The sequence below is a fragment of the Mesocricetus auratus genome, unplaced genomic scaffold (genome assembly GCF_017639785.1).
Source record: "Mesocricetus auratus isolate SY011 unplaced genomic scaffold, BCM_Maur_2.0 Super-Scaffold_100015, whole genome shotgun sequence".
NCBI classification, from domain to species: Eukaryota; Metazoa; Chordata; class Mammalia; order Rodentia; family Cricetidae; genus Mesocricetus; species Mesocricetus auratus.
This window is the reverse complement of record NW_024429198.1, coordinates 55,010,796-55,034,387: the sequence shown is the minus strand read 5'-3', so window position 1 is coordinate 55,034,387 and position 23,592 is coordinate 55,010,796. Positions and strand designations below refer to the sequence as shown.

At 45.0% G+C, this 23,592-nt stretch overlaps 1 protein-coding gene across 8 annotated transcripts in view; it reads right to left on the bottom strand.

Annotated features, from left to right (window-relative positions):
• Positions 1–9,468: 9,468 nt before the first annotated feature.
• The window catches only part of Fhod3 (formin homology 2 domain containing 3), a 419,361-nt gene continuing 405,237 nt past the window's right edge, over positions 9,469–23,592 (bottom strand). For 5 of the 8 annotated variants that reach the window (XM_040757956.1, XM_040757957.1, XM_040757959.1 and 2 more), the window contains 4 exons: positions 21,397–21,420; positions 19,556–19,730; positions 16,945–17,106; positions 9,469–10,058 (listed from right to left, as the gene is read on the bottom strand). In XM_040757956.1, coding sequence (XP_040613890.1) covers positions 9,976–10,058; positions 16,945–17,106; positions 19,556–19,730; positions 21,397–21,420 — 444 coding nt within the window. In that variant the 3' untranslated portion in view covers positions 9,469–9,975. The remainder of the gene's footprint in view (positions 10,059–16,944; positions 17,107–19,555; positions 19,731–21,396; positions 21,421–23,592) is intronic. The other 3 variants (XM_013124838.3, XM_013124845.3, XM_013124854.3) reach the window with 1 other exon arrangement.

Genomic DNA, 23,592 nt, shown 5'->3' with positions numbered 1-23,592 from the left:
TGTTCTTGATGGCTGCACTTTTGTACTGATACTCCAGGGTAGAAGAATAAAGAGTTCTGAGGAGGGGGAGCCGCACATTCCCTTTACCATTGGCTAAATTATTCTTTCTGCCAGTGTTGTCCGGGTTCTGTGTGTGCTGCCTCTACCCACAGGTCATTCTAGGGCTTCTCTTCTCTAGGATGTGATGGGGGCTAGAAGTCCCTATCACTCTCTGCCTGTACTTCGAATGTTTAGGGAAATTTAACTGTGTTGAGGGCATCGACTGCTCATGCATAGAACCCAAATTCACTTTCTAGCAGCCACATGAAACAGCTCGCAGCCACCCGTAACTCCAACTCCAAGGAACCCAAAGTGCTCTCTGGCCTCCACAGGCACCTACGCACACACAAAGAATAAAAATACTTGAAAAACTTATTTTCCGTTGTCACTGTTCACTATAAAATGATATTCAGGAAGGGGGTCAGGAAGGGGGTCTTCAGTCTATGTTTTAAAATTTCTATTGCTAAGAGACATGGTGCTGGCTATGTCTTGATCAGAAGACAAGAAGTGGTTTGGGACACTGGGACTTGAGCAAAGGAGACCTCAACTCCCACCCCACACTTCTTCCAACAAGGCCACGCCTTGTAATAGTGTCATTCCCTTTGAGTTTGTGGGGTCAGTTGCATTCAAGCTACCATAGTCTTCCTCCTCCTATGGGCCGGCTGCATCCACATTTTTTAAATAGTTCTGATACTGAAATACGAGTACTCCCGTGTATTCGGGAGCACACGGAGCTTCATGTTAGTAGTGTATTCCATTGTTTTAAATCATGTTTCAAGACAAGATCTATCCACATAACCCAGGCTAGCTCAGTTTTGCAGTTGTTCTGCCAGTTGTTTTCCCAGTGCTGGAATCGGGCAGCACCACCACGCCTGTCCCCTTCTAGTGGAAAATGTTTTCAAACATCATCACTCATCTGCTGCAGCTTCAAAACCAACCATATAACATTCAGTGTGGCCAAAACCAGAAAATTCTATTTGTGTAACTTTCATGATTCTGTGACTGTTGGATTATCCCTAATTTAGAAGATAATTTGAACCTATCTATATATAGAAAGAGATAAATTTAAATTAGAAACAAGGTTGCTTCACATGTCAATTCCAGGTCCCTCTCTCTTTCCCTCCCTTCCTCCTGCGCCCTCCCACCACCCCCCCCAATATCCCCTTGTTTCATCCAGGACAGGGCCTAGACCCTCCCCCAAGAGTTCAGGGTGAGAGTGCATCTCTCATTGTTGGACGGGAGTCCAAAGTCCATTTGTATACCCGGGATAAATATTGATCTACTACCCAAGGCTCAATAGACTACCTAGGCCTCCTCACTGAATTTGAGCCTTTTTTTGAAATTATATTTTATTGCACTTGAGTACTTAAAAATGTGTAACAATTCCAAGGAAAACCAACCATACCAGACCATGATTTGTCTGCTTCTGTGTTAAGGTTAGAAGCAATCACAGTATCTCCATGTAGTAGGTATTGTTTGGTTAGTATTTGTGGAGCCTTTGAATATTTGAATTTGATTCCAGTTATATAGCACAAATGAAGCAATCACTAGAGGAGCCAAAGGAGTGGTGAACACACCCGAATCTTCTGTGCTCCTGCATGCACTCATTTGTCTCATTATACTTCCCTTAAAGAACACACAAGATCAGAATTAAGCAGAGCAGTAACTCAGATGTGAAGACCTGTATAGGTGGCCTGTGCAAATGCATATGCCACTCACTCAGGGAGCTGGCTATTCTGAGAGAAAAAAGTGTTAACACAGAAACTGACTGAGTTAAATGGGGGAAAATACTCATGAGACTGATGGTTTTGAAAATGCAGTTAAGCCAAGCAATGGTGGTGCATTCCTTTAATCCCAGCACTCAAAAGACAGAGGCAGGCAGATCTCTCATAGTTCAAAGTCAGCCTGGTCTACCAATTGAGTTCCAGGATAGCCAAGGCTGTTACACAGAGAAACCCTGTCTCAACACACACACACACACACACACACACACACACACACGCACGCACACGCACAAATAAAATCTCTTTTTAAAAAGGGCAGTTAAAATGTTAGTATGCTGTACAAGAAACTTAATGCCCAGGAAAAGGCACTGTACTACAGTGACAAAATGAGAACAGAACAGAACACCTCATGATGGACTGATGTAGCTAGTACCATGCACAAAGTGTCACATCATCCTGCTTAGAGAGAGGTAACCTGGCCAGAGACAGGAAGAAAGGGTCCAGCTAACATGCACACAATAGCCTATAGAACCTAAGGCTTAAAGCTGTTATCTCTAGACTTAGAATTGAGATAACCCAGTCACAAACAGGCAAACATGGTATGTACTCACTCATATATGGATTTTAGGCATGGATCAGGGGAGTGCCAGCCTACAATCCCACTGCCAGAGAGTCTGGGAAACAGGGAGGACCCTAAGAGAGAGACGCATGGTACCCCAGAGAAGGGGAATGAGCCAAGGTCTCCTGAGCAGATTGGGAGCCTGGGGGAAGGGAGAGGGAATTGGGGAAGGGAAGAGGAGGACATGGGGGAGCAGGAAGGTTGAGTCGGGGGAAGAATAGAGGAGAGCAGGATGAGAGATACCATAATAGAGGGAGCCATTATAGGTTTGAAGAGAGATCTGGCACTAGTGAGATTTCCAGAGATCTACAAGTATGATACCAACTGGCAAACTAAGCAATAGTGGAGAGACTACCTTAAATTTCCATCCCTGATAATGAGTTTTGACGACTACCTTATATGCTGTCCTAGAATCTTCATCCAAGTGACTGATTGAAGCAGAGGCAGATACACACAGCTAAACACTGAACTGAACTCCTGGAACCCAGTGACAGAGGGAGGAGTGATAAGCAAATGGGTCAAGACCAGGCTGGTGAATCCCACAGAAACTGCTGACCTGAACAAGGGGGGAGCTCATGGACCCCTGACTGATGGCTGGGAAGCCAGCATGGGACTGATCCAGACCCCCAAATGTGGTTGTCAGCAAGGAGGCCTGGACAATCTATGGGGCCCTGGGCAGTAGATCAGTATCTGTCCCTGGCATACAAATGGACTTTGAGTGCCCATACCACAAAGAGGGATGCTCTCTCAATCTGGACACTTGGGGGAGGGCCTAGGCCCTGCCCTGGAAGAAATGACAGACTCTGGAGATTCCCATGGAGGGCCTCACCCTCCCTGGGGAATGGAGTGGGGATTGGGTGGGGGGCTGGGGGGGAGGAGGGGATGGAGAGGGAACTGGGATTGACAGGTGAAGCAAGCTTATTGCTAATTTAAATTTAAAAAATGGTCACCAAGTCATTGGTATCATGTGGAAAATAAAACCCTTGGATCCCACTTCAGATCTACAAAATCAGAATTGCCAAAAAAGATTCAGGTATCAGGATTTTCTTTCTTCCTTCCTTTTTTTTTTTAAGACAAGGCCTCACCATGTAGCTCAGGCTGACTTATAGCTATGTAGTCTACCATTCTACAATACAGTTTCTATTATAGATGTATACCACCATGCCCCGTGTGGAATTTTTTCAGTCAATTTGACTGTAATACTGAATCTGAAACTTTCTAGCTAAGGTCTGATTGGTTTGGCTTTAATTTCATGAAAAATACAATATTTTGGTAATCTAGTAAAGCATGTATAATAATGGAAATAGACTAATCAGGTTTTTCACTTTTTGCATGTTGTATTTTCCTAAGGTGTTGTATTGGAGACTACTAACCATTTGCAGATATAAATACAACAGTATAATGAATCTGCTGTGTCTATCACAGTTTCAGTAGTTACCATGTCATGGCTAACATTTTAGCTATATTCCCTCCTTCTCCAATTTTGTCTTTTAAATAATTGCAACCTATTAGTTTTTTAAGCCATGTGCCTTTAGGGTTTGGCCATTGCTTCGGTGGTTATAACAGATGTTACTTTCTCTGTTCAGTGCGATAGTTTACATAGGGTCCCTGGTCACATTATTTGTGCAGTGTAATTCTGACCGTTCATTATAGGTGAATGGACTACAGGTAGGTAGCAAACCATGTTGGCTGTGTTCTTACCTTTGGAATATGTTGATAAATTTTCTCCTTTGGCTTCAGTCAATCCCACTAGATTCTGTTTTTCCAGCTGTACCATAACCAAAAGTAGCATATAGACAAGTATTTTCAGCTTACAGTTCCAAAGGGAGAGAGAGTCCATAATGGTGAGGGAGGCATTGCTGTGGGTGGTCTGCACAGGAAACTGAGAGCATCTTCACTGCAAACATGATGCAGAGAGAACCAGAAGCAGGACACCGCCGTATAGTTTCCTCCAGCAAGGCCACACTTCCTAGATGTTCTATGACCTCAAACGGCACCGCCAGGCATTTTCGTTATAAACCCACATGGCTTCCATTGTGGAGCTGTGCCTCCTAAATGAGCTAATGCACAGAGTTAGCACTCAGCAAAGGCAGTTGCTGCCTTTCCTGTTCTTCCTTTGTAATGTGACCCCAGTGTCCCTAGCCCATTCTAGCAGCTGTCCTAAGCTGTTCATTCTTTGCTCCCAGGACCCCAGCTCGGCTCTGCCTGTGCCTTTGTACTGCAGTTTCCTCCTGAGGCTCACCTCTAGTGTGCTTCTACCCAGAGCTCCATGAAGCCCCAGCTCCCTTTTAAGGAGAGCACCAGGGAACGTTGGTCATCTTACCTTATCTCTGTGGTCCAGGTGGATTTTGAGCAGGGGGGGGTTGTGCTACTTTGGAAAGCCATCCTAATCATCACGGAGTCCCGTGAGCCATTAGTACATAAAGTTTAAAGTTGGTTATACATAATCTTGCATTAAATCAAATGTGTCATATTTTTAGGACAACAACTAGGAACTAATTTTTTTAAAAAGCTGTGAAAATGCCTAACTTTTAAAAAATTGACAAGACAGTAACCACCTTATTTTAGAGTCTGGATACCCTTAGTTCAGTTTATGGACTCTGTCAGAAAACCCTATCATAATGAAATACATTACACATGAAGCCATGAGTGCCCGTGGTCTTTTCTGTGTCACATATTTTGTACCCAGAAGCCTAGCTGACTGGGTATCCCACCAACCGCTCTCTGAAAGAACAAAAAAAGTAACTCATGAGATATGCTGGGATGTGCCACATCTTATCCTGTGTCGAGGAAACATTCTTCAACATCGTTGATGCTCAATTTCTTCAGATGTAAAATGAAAATGTATGGATGGGCTGTAAAACTCTATTAAATAATGCAAATCGAGTACTCACATGGAGTGGTTACAATAAGCAGCAGCTTTTTAAGAAGCATTCAGGAAGTCCATTTTCTCCCCATCAATTACCTAACCAACAGAACCGATTGCTCTACCAGATGATTTTTTTGACAAAATTGATGATCTATTTTAATACATATCTTCACTGTCTGTTTCAAAGCCATTAGCTTTCTTTTAAAAATGAAAAGACATTTCATTCCTTAAGTAATTTGGTACTTTTGTGGCGTAGTTATCTCTCGGATAAAATGATTTCTAATCAAAACTAGAATGGCCAAAGAATGGTGGATAACTGAAATTTAACTTGATGACAGCCTCCCACAGCTTCTGTCATGCCTCCTAAGGGGAAAGATCATGGGTCTCCCTTTCCCACAGGATTACCCAGTCCTGACACACAGCCACCCCCAAATGTGGCTCTCAGTGCACAGGTGCACGGCTGCACCCTTTTTTTTTTAGGACTGTCATAACAAGTTACGACAAATTTGATGGCTTAATAGAACATGGATTTACTCCCGTGTACTTCTGGAATCCAAAAGCCCAATATCAGTTTCATAGGCCCAAACTCCAGGTATCCCTCGGGCTGTACTTGGGAGGCTGCCGCGAGAACCTGTCCTTGCTTCCTGCCGCGTATGTTAGTCCGGGTCCACATCTCTTCCATTCTCGCTGCCACGTATGTTAGCCTGGGTCCACGTCACCTCAGTTCTTGCTTTCACTTCACCTTCTCTGCCGTGTTTCTCACGTCTCTTCTGGCTGTCCCTTACAAGGACATTTGTGACTGGATCTGAGGCATATCCCCTCAAGGAACCATGAATAGAAAATTTTGCTCTGAGAGCCACACATGATCCTGAAGCCGCTTAAGAGCTGGGAAACTAAGCTGCAACTTGTGCCCCTCCTCTCCATCCCTGCATTGTGTCCAACCACGAACTTGGAAGGTCAACAGCCTTCCCAGGCCCTGTGCACAGTCTCCTCCATCCCCAGTTTCCTTTGAATAAGTTCCCCTTTAAGGAGAAAATAAATCCTTAAGGTTCTGAAAAACAAAATCAGTTATATTCAACAAAAAATGTTTGCCTTTCATCACTTTCCAGCATTTATGGGATGATAGAGACACAAAAATATCTGGGGTAATGACCTGAAAAGTTAGCAATAACATCTTACACAGGTAAGGCACCACACTCTTTAAGAGTTCACAAAGGTCTTGTAGAGAAAGTCAATACAGTGAGATAGCTCAGACTGCTCTTGCAGAGGACCAGAGTTCAGGTCCTAGCATCTGTATCAGGCAGCTCACATCCAGCTGTAACTCCTGTCCCAGGGATCTTGTGCCTCTTTTGGTTTCTGCAGATGTATACACACATGCAAACACACGCAAGCACACACACACACGCACACAAGCGCACATACACATGTACACACACAAGCACACACACAAGCACACATGCACACTTTAAAAACTGCTCAATAGAGGGAGACATTATAAAGTGGCAACGAGAAGAAGAAATAAAATCCCTCCAGTTTCCCTAAAAAATAATGACTGCCAGGCTTAAAAGTACAGAATCTTTCTTCACTGAGGCTCTTCTGAGCCTTTTTCACATATCTGTTTCATCAGTAGACTTGAACAATCCAACAGAAAAAGAAATGACAGAACAGTGTTCTAGAGCTATCCTGAAAGGAAGGCTTGGAAGGACTCTTACTGGTGTGTTTTAACTACACTTTGACACCTGCCAACAGGTACCTCAGGTTTACCTCCTGCAGCGTGTCTGCACTAACACCCCTCAACAAGCATCTCTGGGGAAAGAAAAGAAAATTTGAGACTGACCTCTTGTACCACTATCTTGTTCATTCCATGTTATGGGACACGGAGAACTGTTCAGTGAGAATCTTGTGTATTTCTCCTGGCTTTCAAGGCAGGAAAGATCAAGCATAGTTCACTAGGCACACAGTGTGAAGAAAGCTTTGCTCAAACATGTCCTAGCTAATGGCTCCTTTCTAGAGAACATTATCAATACAAAATAAATTATTTATATCTATTTCTAAATAAAGTGGATCACAGAATGTACACATAGGCGCGCGCGCACACACACACACACACGCACACGCACACGTCACAGCTTCAGCTTGCTATCTAGTCACACAAGGACAAGTAGCCCACAGGGACAGTAGTGAGTTATATATGGTGAGCCAGTATATCCACCTGACAGGCACTTTCCACTGCTGAGCTGTTATCACCCCCTAGAGTAAGTCCCTGCAACCTACATATTTCTTTTGTCTAAAAACGTCCCTTTGCCCAGCCTTCATATATACCTAGCAGTGTGCCGTAGTTCACTATGGAACATGCCCTGGATTGTAACATCCCTGCTATTCCTGAACAAACAAACTCAGCCAGTTTTCTGCTCTTAGGTTGATGATGATGAAACAGTTCTTTGGGAGGGGGAATTATATTTGTTTTTATCTAATTCTCATATAAAGAAAGAAAAAAATCCTTGTGGGACTGGGGCAATGACTCAGTGAGCAAAGTATTATACAAACATGATGAGTTCGAATCTCCAGCACCCATGTAAAAGCCAGATTTAGCTGTTAACCAATGTAACCCAAGCACTGTGCAGGCTGGAGACAGGCAGGTAACTTGCCATCAAGTCTAGATTCAATGAAAAAACTATCTAGATGATTAATATTAATAATAACAGAAAACAATAGAGAAAGATGACCCACATCATCCTCTTCTATTCACACATGGTACACACAGGAATATAACACACACACACACACACACACATACACACAAATTTCTTGTAACTCAGTAACTTTCAAAGTCATCTCTACATTAGAAATAGGGGTGGAAATGAGAAGATCTTTTAAATTTTCCCAAGTCCAGCCCACACTCTAAACCACCTCCATCACAACATCTTGGAGACAGTACAGGAAGGAGATAAAGATACCAGGAGCTTTCAGTACACTAGGTGAGTCCCATCCACAGACTTTGTGGGCATCTCTGCCCTGCTACTCATCCCATACTGCACTGAGTATATTCAAAATGAACCTCTAAATAAAAGACTCTGCTTGCCTGGCCGCAAAGGAAGAGACTAGCTAACCTCACTTGCTTCTCTGATCCCTAAACTTAACCTTATTCTCTCCCAGTCACTGAATGTGACCTATGCTAATACGGCAGCATTCGGCAGAACACTAGGGGCCTCCCAGAGGACACTGAACTATCCATCACCAAGCAGCAAGACGACCACACAGCTTCCTGTGTTTGTACATCTCTGTCCTCTGTGATAGATTGCCCATGCCTGAGTTCAGTGCTGGGGCAATAAGCCAGTGCCCTCAAAAGCCAGTAAACCACATGTGAAATAATTCACACACAAAAGGGAAATGACTGTAATGTCCTATGCATCCTTTTCAAGGGGTGATTAAATCAATTCCCTAGTCTGTAATCTACAAACCCCTCTGACATTCCCAGCCTCACATGCAGTACTCACATCTATCAGATAACCCCTCCCAAATGCCTGCTTGAAAGACTGATTTCTACCACAGGTTAGGGAAGGCACAGTCAAAGGGGTAGGTATGAATATGTCATCTTTTTATAGCTAACATCTGCGTGTTACCTATAAATCACCATTGCAGATGCAGAAGGGCAAAGGTTTTGAAAGGTGGAGCATTCATCCAGCCGCTGAAAGTAGCTATTGTAAATGGTTTACATTTTCCTGGCTTGGGAGATAAGTTTTTCATGGGGAGACCTGGCCATCCCAGGAGCTTCTGTGGAAATCAGAGTCACTTCCTAAGGCACCTGTCAGCCCCAATGTCACTTTGAAACTGCTAAGATCACTGAATTAATCCCATCTTGAACACTGTAAGTCTTGACCACTTTAACTTGAGACAAATGAATGTAAAAACCATGTTATCTGTAGACAGCACTTTAAATTCTCCTTCATCTGAGTGATTAGCAAATTTTCTGAGACAATGAATTTTTATATAAAGGCAAATATGTTGGTTCCAGAATAATTCAGTTGTGTGGTGAACTACTCTAATCTCTGTTTTACATCACACAGAGCAAGCCTCATGGGTAGGGCTACTCAGTCAACAAAATACAACCCAAAGGACCTGAAGACATGCCAAGCAAGAGTCCTTGCTGACTAGGGAGGAAGTGAACCTACATAGTCATTTAAGATCCTCCATCTATGAGAATAAGTTTCTTGTGATGACATTAAACTCTGTTTATTTAGTAGTTGAAACATGGTGTACATTTATGAGTTTATATAAACATTTGGTACATCTAAAATCCACAACTGGTAGACAATCTGTGCTTGCTTTTGTGTACAACATTGGCATTTATATCTGGACATTTTGTTGTTGAGGAGACTCTTTCTGAGTCTAATCACATTGCCTCGTGTTATCATAATAACTGTGACACAAGTGATTTGTTCCTTACAAGGACTGTTGCTTCCTAGAAAAGGTGTCACACTTGGAACTAATAAACCAGGTATCAAGGAAACAAGAGAAACACGGCTGACTTGATAAAGAAAGTACATGCAGGAGATTCCTGGAGATCCATGTCGATGCCCAGCGGCGACACAAGCAGTGTAACACCCAGAAATGAGCTCTTAGTTCTGAACCATCAGATGTTCAAGTCTCCCTACCCTTGCTGAAAGGTGAGGGCTAGCCAGAGTGGGTCCTCTGCTCAGCACACTTCTGAGGCTCTAAAAAAGTCACAGCTGCAGTTCAGATGTGCCAACCAGGCCCAGGGCTCTGGCTTCTTCTGGAGTCAGGCCACTCTTCAAGGTCCTTCGTACTGTAGTGGTCACCACAGGTCACAAACAAAGAGACAAGAAGAGAAGGGGGTATTAGCAAGAGACATCTGGCACTCGGTGTAACAATACCCATCCACCCAAGAATCCAGGATAGCCCAGAGCTACTCTGCTCTTGTTGAATGAAGTACCCTGGGAGAGATCGTGGGATGACAGGGTTGCAAGAGAAGAGGGGTGTTCTCGTGGGGTTTCTGAAAGTGTCGGTGGTACGTGGGAAGCTCAGTGCCTTCCTGGAATAGAATGTAACAGAGCTGCAAGAGTCATAGCCTGGAAAACCTGGTTCCAATATAATGCAAGGGGAGGAAAGTAAGCATTACATAGCGAGGGGTCAGCAAGCTCCCAACAGCAAAGTTGGGGGTGTAGCCAAGAACCTGAGGCCCTGCGAGCCAAGAGTTAGGCAGCGTCCGGGGCAAGGGGTGATGGTCACAAAGAGTCTGTGAGTGATGTGAATCTCAGTCTCAACTTGACAAAGGGCCCTTAGGGACAGTGACTGAAATAGTGTTCTTTCCTAAATACATGGCAAGGAGCAAGCTGCCCAGTTTCTGAGAGAATTGAGTAGATGCTTTGTATATATCACACAAGTTTCAAGAAGGCCGGTCAGTGACAACATCACCTGCACTGGGACATTGCTGGTCACTGGAGGTTGTTCATATTTCACATGGAATAGGCTCACGTATAGCCTGGCAATGCACATTTCCTATTGTTTGTCTTCAGTTTTGATGGAAAATGAAGACTGCATAACGGGGAATGCAGTAGCAGCTGTCTCTGCTTAAGAGTCCCTGACATTCAAAGGTTCACCGCATTTCCCTGAAGTTACAAATTATATTTGGCCCACTCTAGTTATTTGGAGTTCATAACACAATGGGGGTATTTATTTTTACAATGTATAGATCTACCTCCTTATCCTAATCACAAATTAACCATTTCCTCAGTTGATCAGAATGGTCTACTAACCAGTGCAGAAAGAAATAAGATATAAGTATCTTTCCATTCTTTACTCCAGACCCGCCCAAGTCCCATCATACCTTCTCCAGAAAGCCAGGGCCCTGTTTAAAGGGTCTGTTGACAGTAGCCCTAATGCCTTCCCCCACCCCTGGACAAAAGCTCATTTAGCGTGTAGCAAGAGATCTGAAAGCTCCGGGCGGTTTAATCCCCATCCCCTCCGCTCTGGGTCACGTGGATGTCTAACACAAGACCAGACACGGTGAAAGACTAAAGCCAGGGTTCTTCCGTATGCCAGCTTCCCATTTGGGAGGGTTATTTATTAGTACGAAACAGAGCTATTCAGTGAAGAGGAATGATTCCCAGTCTCCCTATAACTACCTTTCTGACCAAGGCTTCCAGCTGAACCCAGATTTCTTTCCATCATCATAATCTTAGCTGCTGGTCCAGCTGAAAGGCGGTGATGATTCATCTGGGCACACAGCTGAGCTAGGTGCCCTCAGCTGTCTTTAGAAGAGGAGTTATCCCATGAACTCTAAAAGTTTGATCAAGAAATTCTAGTCCTTTCTTGTAACATCTGTTTTTTTCCCCAAGAGCAGTAATTTAAAGCCTCAGGCCTAGTGTTAATTTGTTCTATACAAGAACATATAGGTGGTTTAGAATAAAGAAAAATAATTTTTCTTATTATGAGTCATTTAAAAAATCAGTATATTTCAAATACCATCTTGGAAAAGAAAAGCTAAATGAACTATGTTGTACGCTAGTTATGGTTCAGTACTATGTCTAACATGTTGTGAAACAAGTCTACTTTTCTTTTACAATAGATTGAAGAAGCTGGGTGGTGGTGGTGGCACACTTTAATCCCAGCACTTGGGAGACAGAGGCAGGTGGATCTCTGTGAGTTAGAGTCCAGCCTAGTCTACAGAATTATTTCTAGGACAACCAGAGCTACATTAGAAACCCTGTCTTAGGAGAGGGAAAAGGAGAGGGACCTGGGATTGACATGTGAAGCAACCTTGTTTCTAATTTAAATTTAAAAATAAAAATTAAAAAAAGAAACCCTGTCTTGAAAAAACAACAACAAAAAAGTAGATTGAAGAGTTTTATGATTTAGAAAAAATCATCTCCAGAGTATTTTATCAGCCTGAATAGTTATAATCCTCAATATTCTGTAAAAGTAGTAAGATTTTAATTACATTAAACAACTGAAAAAAGTGTCTCACACCCTTCAAGAGGGCCATTGGTGTTCACAGGAGAAGCAGTGAGGACACACGTGGTATAAGAGAACAGGAATTAGGAAGATAATCAGAGACCTGTAATCCTATCCCAGCAGTCCTCAGAAACTTCCCACTCAGCAACCATGATAAACATGAAGTTGTCAGCTAGGTGTAGGCCATGCCAAAGTGACAGCATCTTTACAACAACATGGCTCTGATCCCAAACTTCATGATCCTGTCACAGATAGGAGCCAGGGAAGGGAAATCAGCAGTGGAAGGGTGAGCCTCTCTCAATCGTGGGAAGACCTGAGCTCTCCTTCAGACAAGAAAAGGCCGACTATGAGTCTCTGGTTTGTGCCTATGTTCTTTAATAAGTAGAACACATGTTATCATGCATGCGATCATCAGAGCAGACCCTTTCAGCAGATGGGTCCAAGAGAAGAAAGAACAAGGAGTGTGGGGTGGGGTGATTCTCCCTAGCTACTGCAGCCTACCGCGAATCCGTCTGGGGAGGATCCCTCCATCACCTCCGAGCTTCCCCATAGTCTAAACAGGCCAACATCCAGGAAGCCTGGTTTACAGTCATCCCTGGGAAATGTATTCAATCCAATATGAAAAGGCAGGAAATCAAAATATAGACAAACCCAAGTTCTAAGAACACTGTCCCTGGGTCAGAACCGCCAAGCCTAGAATTTGTGGCAGAGTTGGGGTGACCCATCACAGGCTAGCAGTCTCTTGAGGAGATGCTAACTAGAAGTAGCAGAAAAGCAGCTACTTCTGTGGGAGCCCATGGGTATACTAAAATGCACTTGCCATGTCTGAATTCACTGTAGTGTGTGATACCATCAGGTAAGGCATGGGCAGCAGCCTTGTATAAGCATCATAGGTCATTGCCCCTGAGGACCCTTAAGTGATCTTTAAAGACTATAGGTCACAGATTTCTAGATTTTAGGATTCTATTTCATTTCTCTTAAGTCAAGTGAACTATGTACCCCAGACATCTTGATAATCCATATCTATTCACTTTATCACTATTATTAAGTAATTAAACACAACTCTGTTTCATACTGAGGTCTTTCTAAATTACTGAACTTCATGTAGATTTTTTTCCAAGTTGTTTTTGTTTTGCCTTACTCTTGAAAAGCTTGGCTTTATCATCTCTTTAAAATAGTAATGTAGCATCCTCCACCTTTAATTTCTGTTGATAGCTCCACCCAGTGGATATATACACTGATATGTCTAGGATACTGCATATCTTACAGTAACTGTGTCACAGCAAAACTGTTTGGCTAAATTAAAAAAAAGAGTATATAGACGCTTTGCATACCACTGAAATAGTAACTATACCACAGGAAATTATGACAACCACCAAAATAGGCATTCTCTGGGCAGACTGAAGAGGAAAAAAACATTGTTATTGTTCCCAGTGACACTGTGGGTAGAAAGTGCAGACAAGCCACTTATAGAATATCTTCCATCTTTGAGAAATAGAAAGCTAATCTGATGTCTCTACAGTCTCCCTATTTACAGACCCTGGCTCAACCTTGCCACTCTCTGCCAGGGTATTCCCAGGTCTCCATCTCTCTCTAAGCTCACTATAGCATGAATCTATTTAGTCTTAATTAAAAAAAACAGATATTAGGGGATGAAAGCTAAAAGACCAGAGAAGTAAGGCAGCCAGCCACTAAAGTTCTTACCTCTATGAAAACCTGAGACAGAAAGGGTTGGGCTCCTGTCTCTATAAATCCTCAGACTGAATGGGCCCAAGATCCTGTGCCCACCTCCTTGTATTCCTGATTCCACCTCCCTAGTGCTGGGATCAAAAGCATGTGCCTCCCAAGTACTAGGATCAAAGTCATGAGATCCCAAGTGCCAGCTGGGATGAAGGGTGTGTGTGTGCCACCACTGCCTGATCTCTACGGTTGATGAGTGGCCAGTTCTACCCTCTGATCTTCAGGCAAGCTTCATTTGTTAGCGCAGAAACAAAATATCACCACAGCTCCCATTATGTCTTCTAGCCAAGATATTTGCTTTGTTTGCTTGTTTGTTGTTGTGGTTCGGGGGCAGGGTTAGGTCAGGACTCTGCTCACGCTAGGCAAGTCCTCTACTGCTGAGCCCACTCCCAAGCTCCCTACAGCCATTCTTACACTGAGGCTGCCCATTCCAGTAAGACCGGAAGTTATCGAGTGCAAGACTTCATCCAACGGGCTACTAGTTTATCAAAATGACTGATGGGAGGGCAACTACTGAAAGTAATCTCCTTAAGACATAAAAAGGCCTCTACAAGTTTCATTTGAAAAGATTCCTTGTTATTAATTTTTAAATATAGCAATCATAAGATGGTAAAATAACGCAGAAAAGTTAAATGCCGAAAGAAAAGAGCGGTCTGAGAGGCCCATCCTTCCTAACATACAGGAAATGTAGATACCACAAAGTTCCAGAGCATGGCCTTCACACAGTGTGGCACGGGGCCTGCATTACTGGGATTTAGCCTATAGTGTTCAGCCAGTGTGGACCAGCATCACTTTGGAGAACAGTTTGCCACCTGAGGCTAGCAATGCCAACTGGTCATATCACCTACCTGCGCTCACCCCCTGCCTACCCCTCCCCCACCTAGTGCTTCTTCTCCTCACTAAGAATGTGAGTCCCTGCTGGCATTGGTAAATGAGGCCTTGATTTAGTTGCCCTGAGATGGGACCCATGAATCTCCATTTGTAACAAGGTTCTGCTGAGATGAGCATATAGTCGAAGCCTAATTTTGAGGAACAAGTCTCTGACCAAGTTCTTAAACAGGAGCACCAGGGGACACTCCAAGAAGCCACAGCCATGCTGTGGAAAGAGCAAACTAGCAACAAAACTAAATGTAAAGGCCTTCCTTGGTGGTTGAAAGCTACAAACCAAATGTATTCTTGAAGATGTAAAACTGACAGGAAAGTAATGATTGTCTTTCATTAAAACCTGGAGGGAAGCCAGGAATTATGGTGCCTACCTTTAACAACTCAGCACTCGGGAAGCAGAGGCCAAAAGGTATCTGTGAATTCAAAGATAGCTTGATCTACACAGTGAGTTCAAGGCCAGCCAGCACTATCCTCCAGTGTAACTAATCCTCTAAGGGGCAGGGACTAAGAGGCCCTGAGTCATTGGTCTGGATGATCAAAGGTACCTAGAATTTTAGATCTTGGTAGAAGACTCTAGCATGCATACAAAGCTGAGAACCACAGCTCCAGAGCCTTGACACTCAACATGAGTACCAAGGGCCGGCAGCAGCGTCTTCACCTAGGGCCTTGCCACAAACCAACTCTTAGCCTGTCTATTGTCAGCAAAATTGTAACATTCACCCTGACCCCCATGTTATCTTCCTCTCTATGAAAGGCTTCCCAACAGACACTAATCATATGAAAAAAAGTATGATGGGCCGAAGGAATTTGTTTTTGCATTCTTTACACTGGGAAAAAAGAGCATGGTAGTAAGACAAGCATAACTGCAAGGGTAAACATTGCATCTCATACCTCAGTCACCCGTGTGAATCTCATGGGCTGGAGAAACTGGGGGTACCCTGTATTTGCATTCCTACTAAGTTCTCTGCCAGTGTGGCATGACTGCTTTTATGCGGGGGCTCCTTCTCTTCCTCATCACCCCTTATTCTCATAGTCAAAGCCAGTGGACACTCAAGCTGTCTCCTGAGGGACCCAGCAGCAGTCTGAAGCCTGGAAAATGGGCCTAAAACACTAAGAGCCACACAGCTAATGCTGGCAGATGCCAAGCATCCACAGGGATCCCATTTCTCCACAGAGAGGGGTGCTTGGGAGAGTCAGTGGCGTGCAGATAGAGGGGTCAAGAGCAGGCAGCAGGTTTGAACTAAAAAGACTAGCCAATCCCATGGTTTGAAAGAAAGGGGGAAATCCCGGTCAACCCAGGAGAACGTTAACTGGAAAGCGTTCGGCTTGCTCATCTACTCACTTGCTGTCCCTGCTTTATATCGTTAACCTGACAGAGACTGTGGTGAGCCCTGGGAGGAGCCAGCCTACATCTCAGCAAGTGGCCTCTGGTGCTGGTGAGGAGCAGAAATACAGCCTCCAGCAGAGCATTTGGTAGTAAGCCTTACCGCCACAGACTAGAGGCTTTCAATGACCTTAGAGATAGGGTATTAATTGGTAGAGGCTAGGGCACATACAGCAAGAACATTTGACAGGTATAGCTGCTACGCCCACTCCTAGTGACAGACACTGAGAGGAACTTCTTTTCTTACTGCTAAGGAGTGCAAGTGGGCACTTTAAGTAGCCACTGGACACCAACGGGAGCTTCCTTCTGAGTTTCTGACTCTCCAGGTCATAGTGAAATGCATCACTGTGTGTGACGGTTGTGTAGCTTGGTCTGTATGTGGGGCTCCTAGCAGTGGAATCAGGACCTGTCCCTGGCACTTGAACTGGCCTTTAGGAACCCATTCCCCATGCTGGGTTGCCTTGCCCAAACTTGATGCAGGAGAGGAGGTTGGTCCTGCCTCAATTTGATACGCCATGCTTTGTTGACACCCATAGGAGGCCTGCCTCTTTCTGACTGGAGACACAGAAGGAGCAGAAGGGTGGGGGTAGATGGGAGGTGGGGGAGGGAACAGGAGGAGAGGAGGGAGGGGAAACTGGTCAGGATGTAAAATAATTGAAAAAATTAGTAAGAAAAAGAAAAGGGAAAGAAAGGAAAGAAATGCACTCACGGGATTTGCGGTTGGCCCTGGAACGCTTTCTCTCCCGTGGCACCACCCGCTGACTGGGCACCTGGGTGGCCGATTTGACAATGCGGTCCATGATCTCATCAGCTGCATCATCAGTGACGTTAGGTGACTCATCGGCTCCCATATTCCATGAACTGGTGGACCCTGGAAGGTTAGACAGCCAGAGAATGCCATGTGCTCACAGAGAAGAGAAACAAAAGAAGCAAAATTATGCTGTTTCTAAGTAGCTGACGTCCGTCAGAGGTGGATTCCCACGAAGTCCTGTGCTAGCAGAGCTGGTGACAGGCCTGGGATGCCGGCCTGTCCCCACCTGTGCCTGCTATCTTGCCAGTGCTGTGGAAACCTGAACTGGGATATTTATTTTGTATTTTCCTACAACACAGCTGTGTTCCTGTCTCTTGTAAACATCTCTCTCCCTCTTTCCTGTGTCTGCCATTAATACTGCAGGTTCTCTTTTTTCGCGCTGTTATAGTTAAAATTGCGAGGCTTGTAAGCACCTTGTTATGAATGATCTAGAATTTGATCGAACTATATGGGAATGATGGGTCACTGTTCCGTAAACTATGATGTGTAAGGATGTGCGTGTTGGGGAGGGTCCATCTGTGTGCAAGTGTGTGTGCTTGGAATCTTACTGTGACTATGGAAGAGGCTGGGGACAGTGTCTTCAAGTGGCCAGGGCTGTTACAATTGTTGACATAGTTTTAAAGTATACTTTGATTATCTTTCTCATTCGCATACCTACAGCATCTGCCTGTGCACGAAGACTAATGGCGCCCGCTGCTTACAGCTAAGGGGACCTGTTTGCTCCTATCAGAAGGCCACCTTTTCTTCCATCATCATAAACCATTCTTTAAAAACGGGTGCTTCCCTGAGAATCACCTTTCTAGAGTTGTTGCCGAGGTTCTTTGTGTTTTCAGGAGGGTCTGGGTGCTGTAATGGGAGGCCAGAGGCCCCATGATTGACCCAACTTTCAGACTGGACCTCAGTCTCTATGACAATGAAGGTCCTCAGGGTAGAGCCATCAACAGCAAAGCCGTCTTTCATGTAGCAGTCTCCTGATTCCCTTTCACCTACTGGTTTATAATTCTGTGTCTTGTCTTGAAATCTAAACTACCCTTCACCAACCACCCACGGAGAGCTCTATCAATTCCATTGGACCCTGATACCCTTGCAGAGCACTGGGCAGAAATGGAGGAATTTAGAGACCCCACCCCTCTGAGCGTTACCAGCACCTCCCACGTACATGTCCCCAGTGATCTGTTTTTAATGCAGCAGCCAGTAGAAGCTGAAAGGTCACCTGTAGACACTGACCCAGCACTATCGGGCTGTTCTATAATGAATTTGTTCTAGAATAAATTTCTGCTTTGCATCTTCTCTTTTCTTGGTCACTGTCTTTGCTACCTGGTCACCTACTTGTTCCCATTCTTTCTGCTCCTATACATGGTCTTCTCGGGACCTCTGCACCCCCATGCAGACATTGGGGAAATACTTCCATGGCTTCTCATACAGCAAACGGGTCAGGAGATCCACTGCACTGTTCCAAGACATTTAGATACAGTAGAGGGATAGAGCAGCGTGGACCACTACAGCACAGATCACTTTGTCATCACTTCATCTCTCACGTGACAGGAGATGTGGTCTTATTGGAAGTGGTGCAGCCTTGTTGGAAGACATAGGTCACTGGCTTTTTCTTTCTTTCTTTCTTTCTTTCTTTCTTTCTTTCTTTCCTTCTTTCTTTCTTTCTTTCTTCCTTCCTTCCTTCCTTTCTCTTTCTTTCTTTCTCTCTTTTTCTTTCTTTCTCTCTCTCTCTCTCTCTCTCTCTCTCTCTCTCTTTCTCTCTTTCTCTCTTTCTTTCTTTCTTTGAGGTTTCAAAGGCCCAAAGTAGGCCCAGTCCCTCTCCCTCTCCCCTCTGTCTTCTACCTGATATCATTAGGTCAGGATGTACAGTTCTCAGCTGCGGCTTCAGTGTCATGCCTGTCTGCTTCTCAGGGTGATGATCATGGGCTAGCCCTCTGAAAACGGGAAGCAAGCCTCCAACTAAATACTCCTTCCTCCAAGAGCTGCCTTAGTCATGGTGCCTCTTCACAGCAACAGAACGGTAATGGAGACATCTCGCGGCTCCTTCATCAGTGAATAAAAATAACCCTCATAGTACAAACCTATTAATAATGTTTATCTTGGCCCCTTCTAGACCAGAATAGATGTCTAGTTTCTTTTAAGAGTTGTACAGCGTAGGCCACTGAAATGGCTCCAAGGGACCAAGCTCAATCCTGGAACCCACATAAAGTTGATAAGATAAAACTGACTCCCCATGCACATGGTAATATGCACACACACACACACACACACACAGCCAACATTAATAAATATATTAGGAAACCTCAATACTGTCTCGCTGCTAAGATGGCTCTGTACCATCATTACATCCAGCCAGCAACAGCCTTCTGTAGGAGGCTAAGTCAGCACTGAGAGTATTGGGAGCTTGATCCTCTTCACATACACTCTCTGGACACAGTGACCGACAAGCTGCAATGGAGAACATTTTCATGGGGTGGCCTACCCGAGAAGACAAGCCCCGCCCAGCAGAAGTTACCTCGGCTTGCCCGGCTGCGGGTGCGGACACCAAGCACGGGGGTAGCATCCTCCACAGCAGGAGATGATGTTTTCAAGACAGCCTTCATGTTCTCATGTTCAGCTGCATCCTCAGCATAGCTCAGACCCTGTGGCTGGCTCGGTGTTGCAGGAGAACTGCCAGAGAACTTGCCAGACTGCAAAACCAAAGTGATGTTAGGAAGTGGAGGGCACACTTGCCGAAGGGGCCATCAAGTTGTGTTTTGAGGAAATGTTCTCTCCTCTGGTTTCTTTGTGTCTGTACTCACTATACTCTGGGGGTCAGTCAGTCACAGAGAACGCCAACAAATGGCAAATACCTCTCTACAGGAAGATCTAACACCAGCAAGAGAAGCATCTGGCCCCAGAAGGACCTTCATCCATCCAACCTACACTTTAATGGATGCCACCTAGGGGAGATTGACATGGACTCATCAAGTTAACTGACATTGACTTGCCCATCAAGTCTTGAATGTCTTGAGCTTCATTTCCTAAGCTAATGCTGAGGATTCTTTGTTGGCTTGCTTGTTTTTGTTTTTGTTTTTAGAGACAGAATTTCTCTGTAGCTTTGGAGTCTGTCCTGGAACTCACTCTGTAGACCAGGCTGGCCTCGAACTCACAGAGATCTGCCTGCATCTGCCTTCCAAGTGCTGGGATTAAAGGCGTGTGCCACCACTGCCCAACAAGGATTCTTGTAGATCTAACCTTATCTTATTTTTAGAGAAAAAACAAACAAACAAAACAACAACTGGAACTCTCTAAGAGTAAGTGTCTTTGCCAGAGGTCCCAAATGTGTTGAATGTCAGGCCACAGAGCAGATAAAAATTTATGCCAGATAGCAACACTACTTTTTAGTTTTGCCAAAAATGCAGGTGCTTGCTGTAATAAGCATTAAAAACACAGGCTGGTTTTTCTAAAAAATGCAGGGTATATATGTTTTCAAGCGATGCTCTGGAATGCTATATTGAGTTCTATACACACACCATGCTTACATCTGAGTGAAGAGCAGGGTGGTGAACGTGGACCAATAGACATTGAACACTGACCAAGATCAGCCCCAGGTTTTTGCTGCTCAGCCATCGCTACAGACTTGTGAGGAATCGGTGACTTCCGCTGTCTGTGCCTCTCCTTCCTCGGTCCCCAGGATCAGTCCTCACTGCTTCCTTCCTTCTCTTCCTGACTCCAGGACGCTCTATACGTTTACTGGTTTGTTTTTGATGCCGCGGATCAAACCTCGTATACTCACAGCGAGCACTGCACCACGGAGCCCTGTCCCCAGTCTGATCCTACCTTGTTTGGCTCTTTATGTTGTTTTGTTTGATGAAAAGTCCTTATAATGTCACTTAGCCTGGCCTGAAACTCACAATTCTCCTGCCTCAGCCTCTCAAGGGCTGGGGTTACAGACATGCACCACTGTGCTCCGCACATACAGACATGCACCACTGTGCTCCGCACATACGCAGCTAAGCTGCAACCCAGTTCTCATACTTGGGTTGTGAAAAGCACAGAAAGTCGCTGGAAGGGAAACTCTCTGTCCGGTTTTCCGGCCTCAGGGAAAAGACTCACTGAACCTGCTCTTAGTGACAGGGAACTGATTAGTCCTGGCTCAGGAACATTGGAAAAATGCAATTAGCTCCTCACTCTATGGCACAAAGAGCATGACAAGAACTGGTTAGTGACCACATGGAAACCAATCAGAAAATGTCCATGCACAGTTTCCAGTGCTAAGTGATGGTGACACTTCATGCCAACTATGTTAGGTAATTCTACAGCACACAGGAGAAGGGCAAAGAGGGCACTGTTCACATTCATGAATTGTCATACCTCAGTGTCATCCTCGTCATCAGTCTACCCAAAAGGACAGGACAGGACAAGATGGAAAAGACAGAAGGATTCTTAGAAGGCACAGACGTCAGCAGAGAGGAGATAATCTCAACAACAGATCACATTCCAAAAACAGCAGCAGGGCACACTCTCTTCAGTCAGAAGGTGCCGGGCTCTGTCCCCTGTTCTTACTGGGTGGCTTGTTCTGTGTGCTCCCAGATCACACCGAGAGGAGGCAGGGAGTACTTGAAGGGCTTCAGGTGGTCATCCTCCCCAGGACACCCATAAGGTCAGGATTGGCTTCCCTGATCGCTACTAACCTTATCTTCTACACCCTCCCTGCACCTATGACTGCCGGGCCCACCACCACCTACCACTGACTTCCCAGCCTGCGGCCTGCCTCCATTCACCTGGCTGTGCCCATCAGCAACCTTTTCCTTTTATCAAGAGTTCTAGACTCTCCCCTGCCTAGCCTGCCCACACAGGACACACGAAAGCCCCCAAGCACAACATACCATACTGCCCTCTCCTCAGGCCCATGAAATTAACCTCTTTGTAGAATTCAACCAGTCCTCAAGTAGCCACCAGAAGTGACACTGTTCTCACAATTACTTTACCACAGATGTCCTTTGAAGACCCCTTCTCTAAATATGAAGTATTTAAAATCATGCCAATACCTTGATTTAAATTCAGTATACCTGGGTATTTCGACAGAGGTTAGAGGCCAACAAACCAGGCATGACTTTCTGAGAACTGACTGTATTTTGGGAATGTAAGATAACAAGGTACTCCACTCAAATGGCAAGAGACACCAGGCCTCTCTACCATGCTTCTTGTTGAGCGGATTATCAGGATAGCCAGGATGACTGGCATTTCTTTCACTAGGCATACGCTGCTATACAAAACTCTATGTTTTGAATCTCCAGTCTCCTGAAGCTCTCAAAGTGTCATCGGCCCCTTTCTCTAGAAGAGGAAGTCAGGGCTGAAAGGGGAAGGGTCTCACACTAGGGTCACTCTTCCCTCTGCAGTGGAGTCCTGTGACTTGACAGTCTAAGTCCCATAAGCCATTTGGTTCATGATGGTTGTTGGGAACACAGTGGGAAGATCCTTGCACCCGCAGAGCTCCAGAGAAACCAGGAACTTTAAGCATACAGGATTGTCTTTCCAACGGACAAGACGTAAGAAGCCAGTTCTTCCACCCAGAAAGCTGGGAATTGGGAGTGATTAGTAGCCCAGTGATTTGTGTTATCTATTGGACCAGACCACATCAAGCTCCCACAACCATGACCAGAAGTGGCTAGTGATCTAAATGACCCTTACAGCCAGGGGCCCCAAGCTCCCACAACCATGACCAGAAGTGGCTAGTGATCTAAATGACCCGTAACTTACAGCCAGGAGCTCCCCAAGCTCCCACAACCATGACCAGAGAGTCATAATAGTCTAAATGACCCTTTTATTATCTCTGTACAGCCAGAGACTCTCCCAAGGGTGGCTAGTAGCCCACATGACTGCTACACTATCTGTCTGCCCAAGACCATGACAGAACCTTCCCTAGGCCCTTAAATTAGCACAAGTAGCCTATCTCTAGAACTCATCTTCTTGGAGGAAATGACATGTATCTGAGTTGAGTTTCAATGTAATTACACTTTCCTGTGCACTGGGGATTGTATTGCACCAGGAAACTTTTCTTTTTCTAAATTACATCATGCTTAAATTTGTTGGGAATAAATTGCTTGCTATCAGACTCCCTGAAGTCTTGGTCCAGGTTGACAAAGTCAATCTAAACTGGGTTTTCATTCTCATATCTTTGTGATTCGCTTCCCTCCTGAGCAAGTTCGGGGCGCCCCTATGATGGTCACTACTGACCATAGTTAGGACAGACAGATGAAGAACGAAGTCCACACTGAGCCATTCATGGACGGACTCCCTGGGTGGTGGGACAGAGGCCATTGCATGCTCAGAAGGCAGGAAGGGGAAGGAAGGTCGGCCTCACAGACCAGGGAAGGCAGTCTGCAGAGCTCCTCCTCCGGACTGCTCGCTGTAAGTTACCACCACACTATCCTCTCTATTTTGTATCTACATTAAAACCGAGTCTCGCTGGGCGGTGGTGGCGCACACCTTTAATCCCAGCACTCGGGAGGCAGAGGCAGGAGGATCTCCGTGAGTTCGAGGCCAGGCTGGACCGACAGCCTCCAA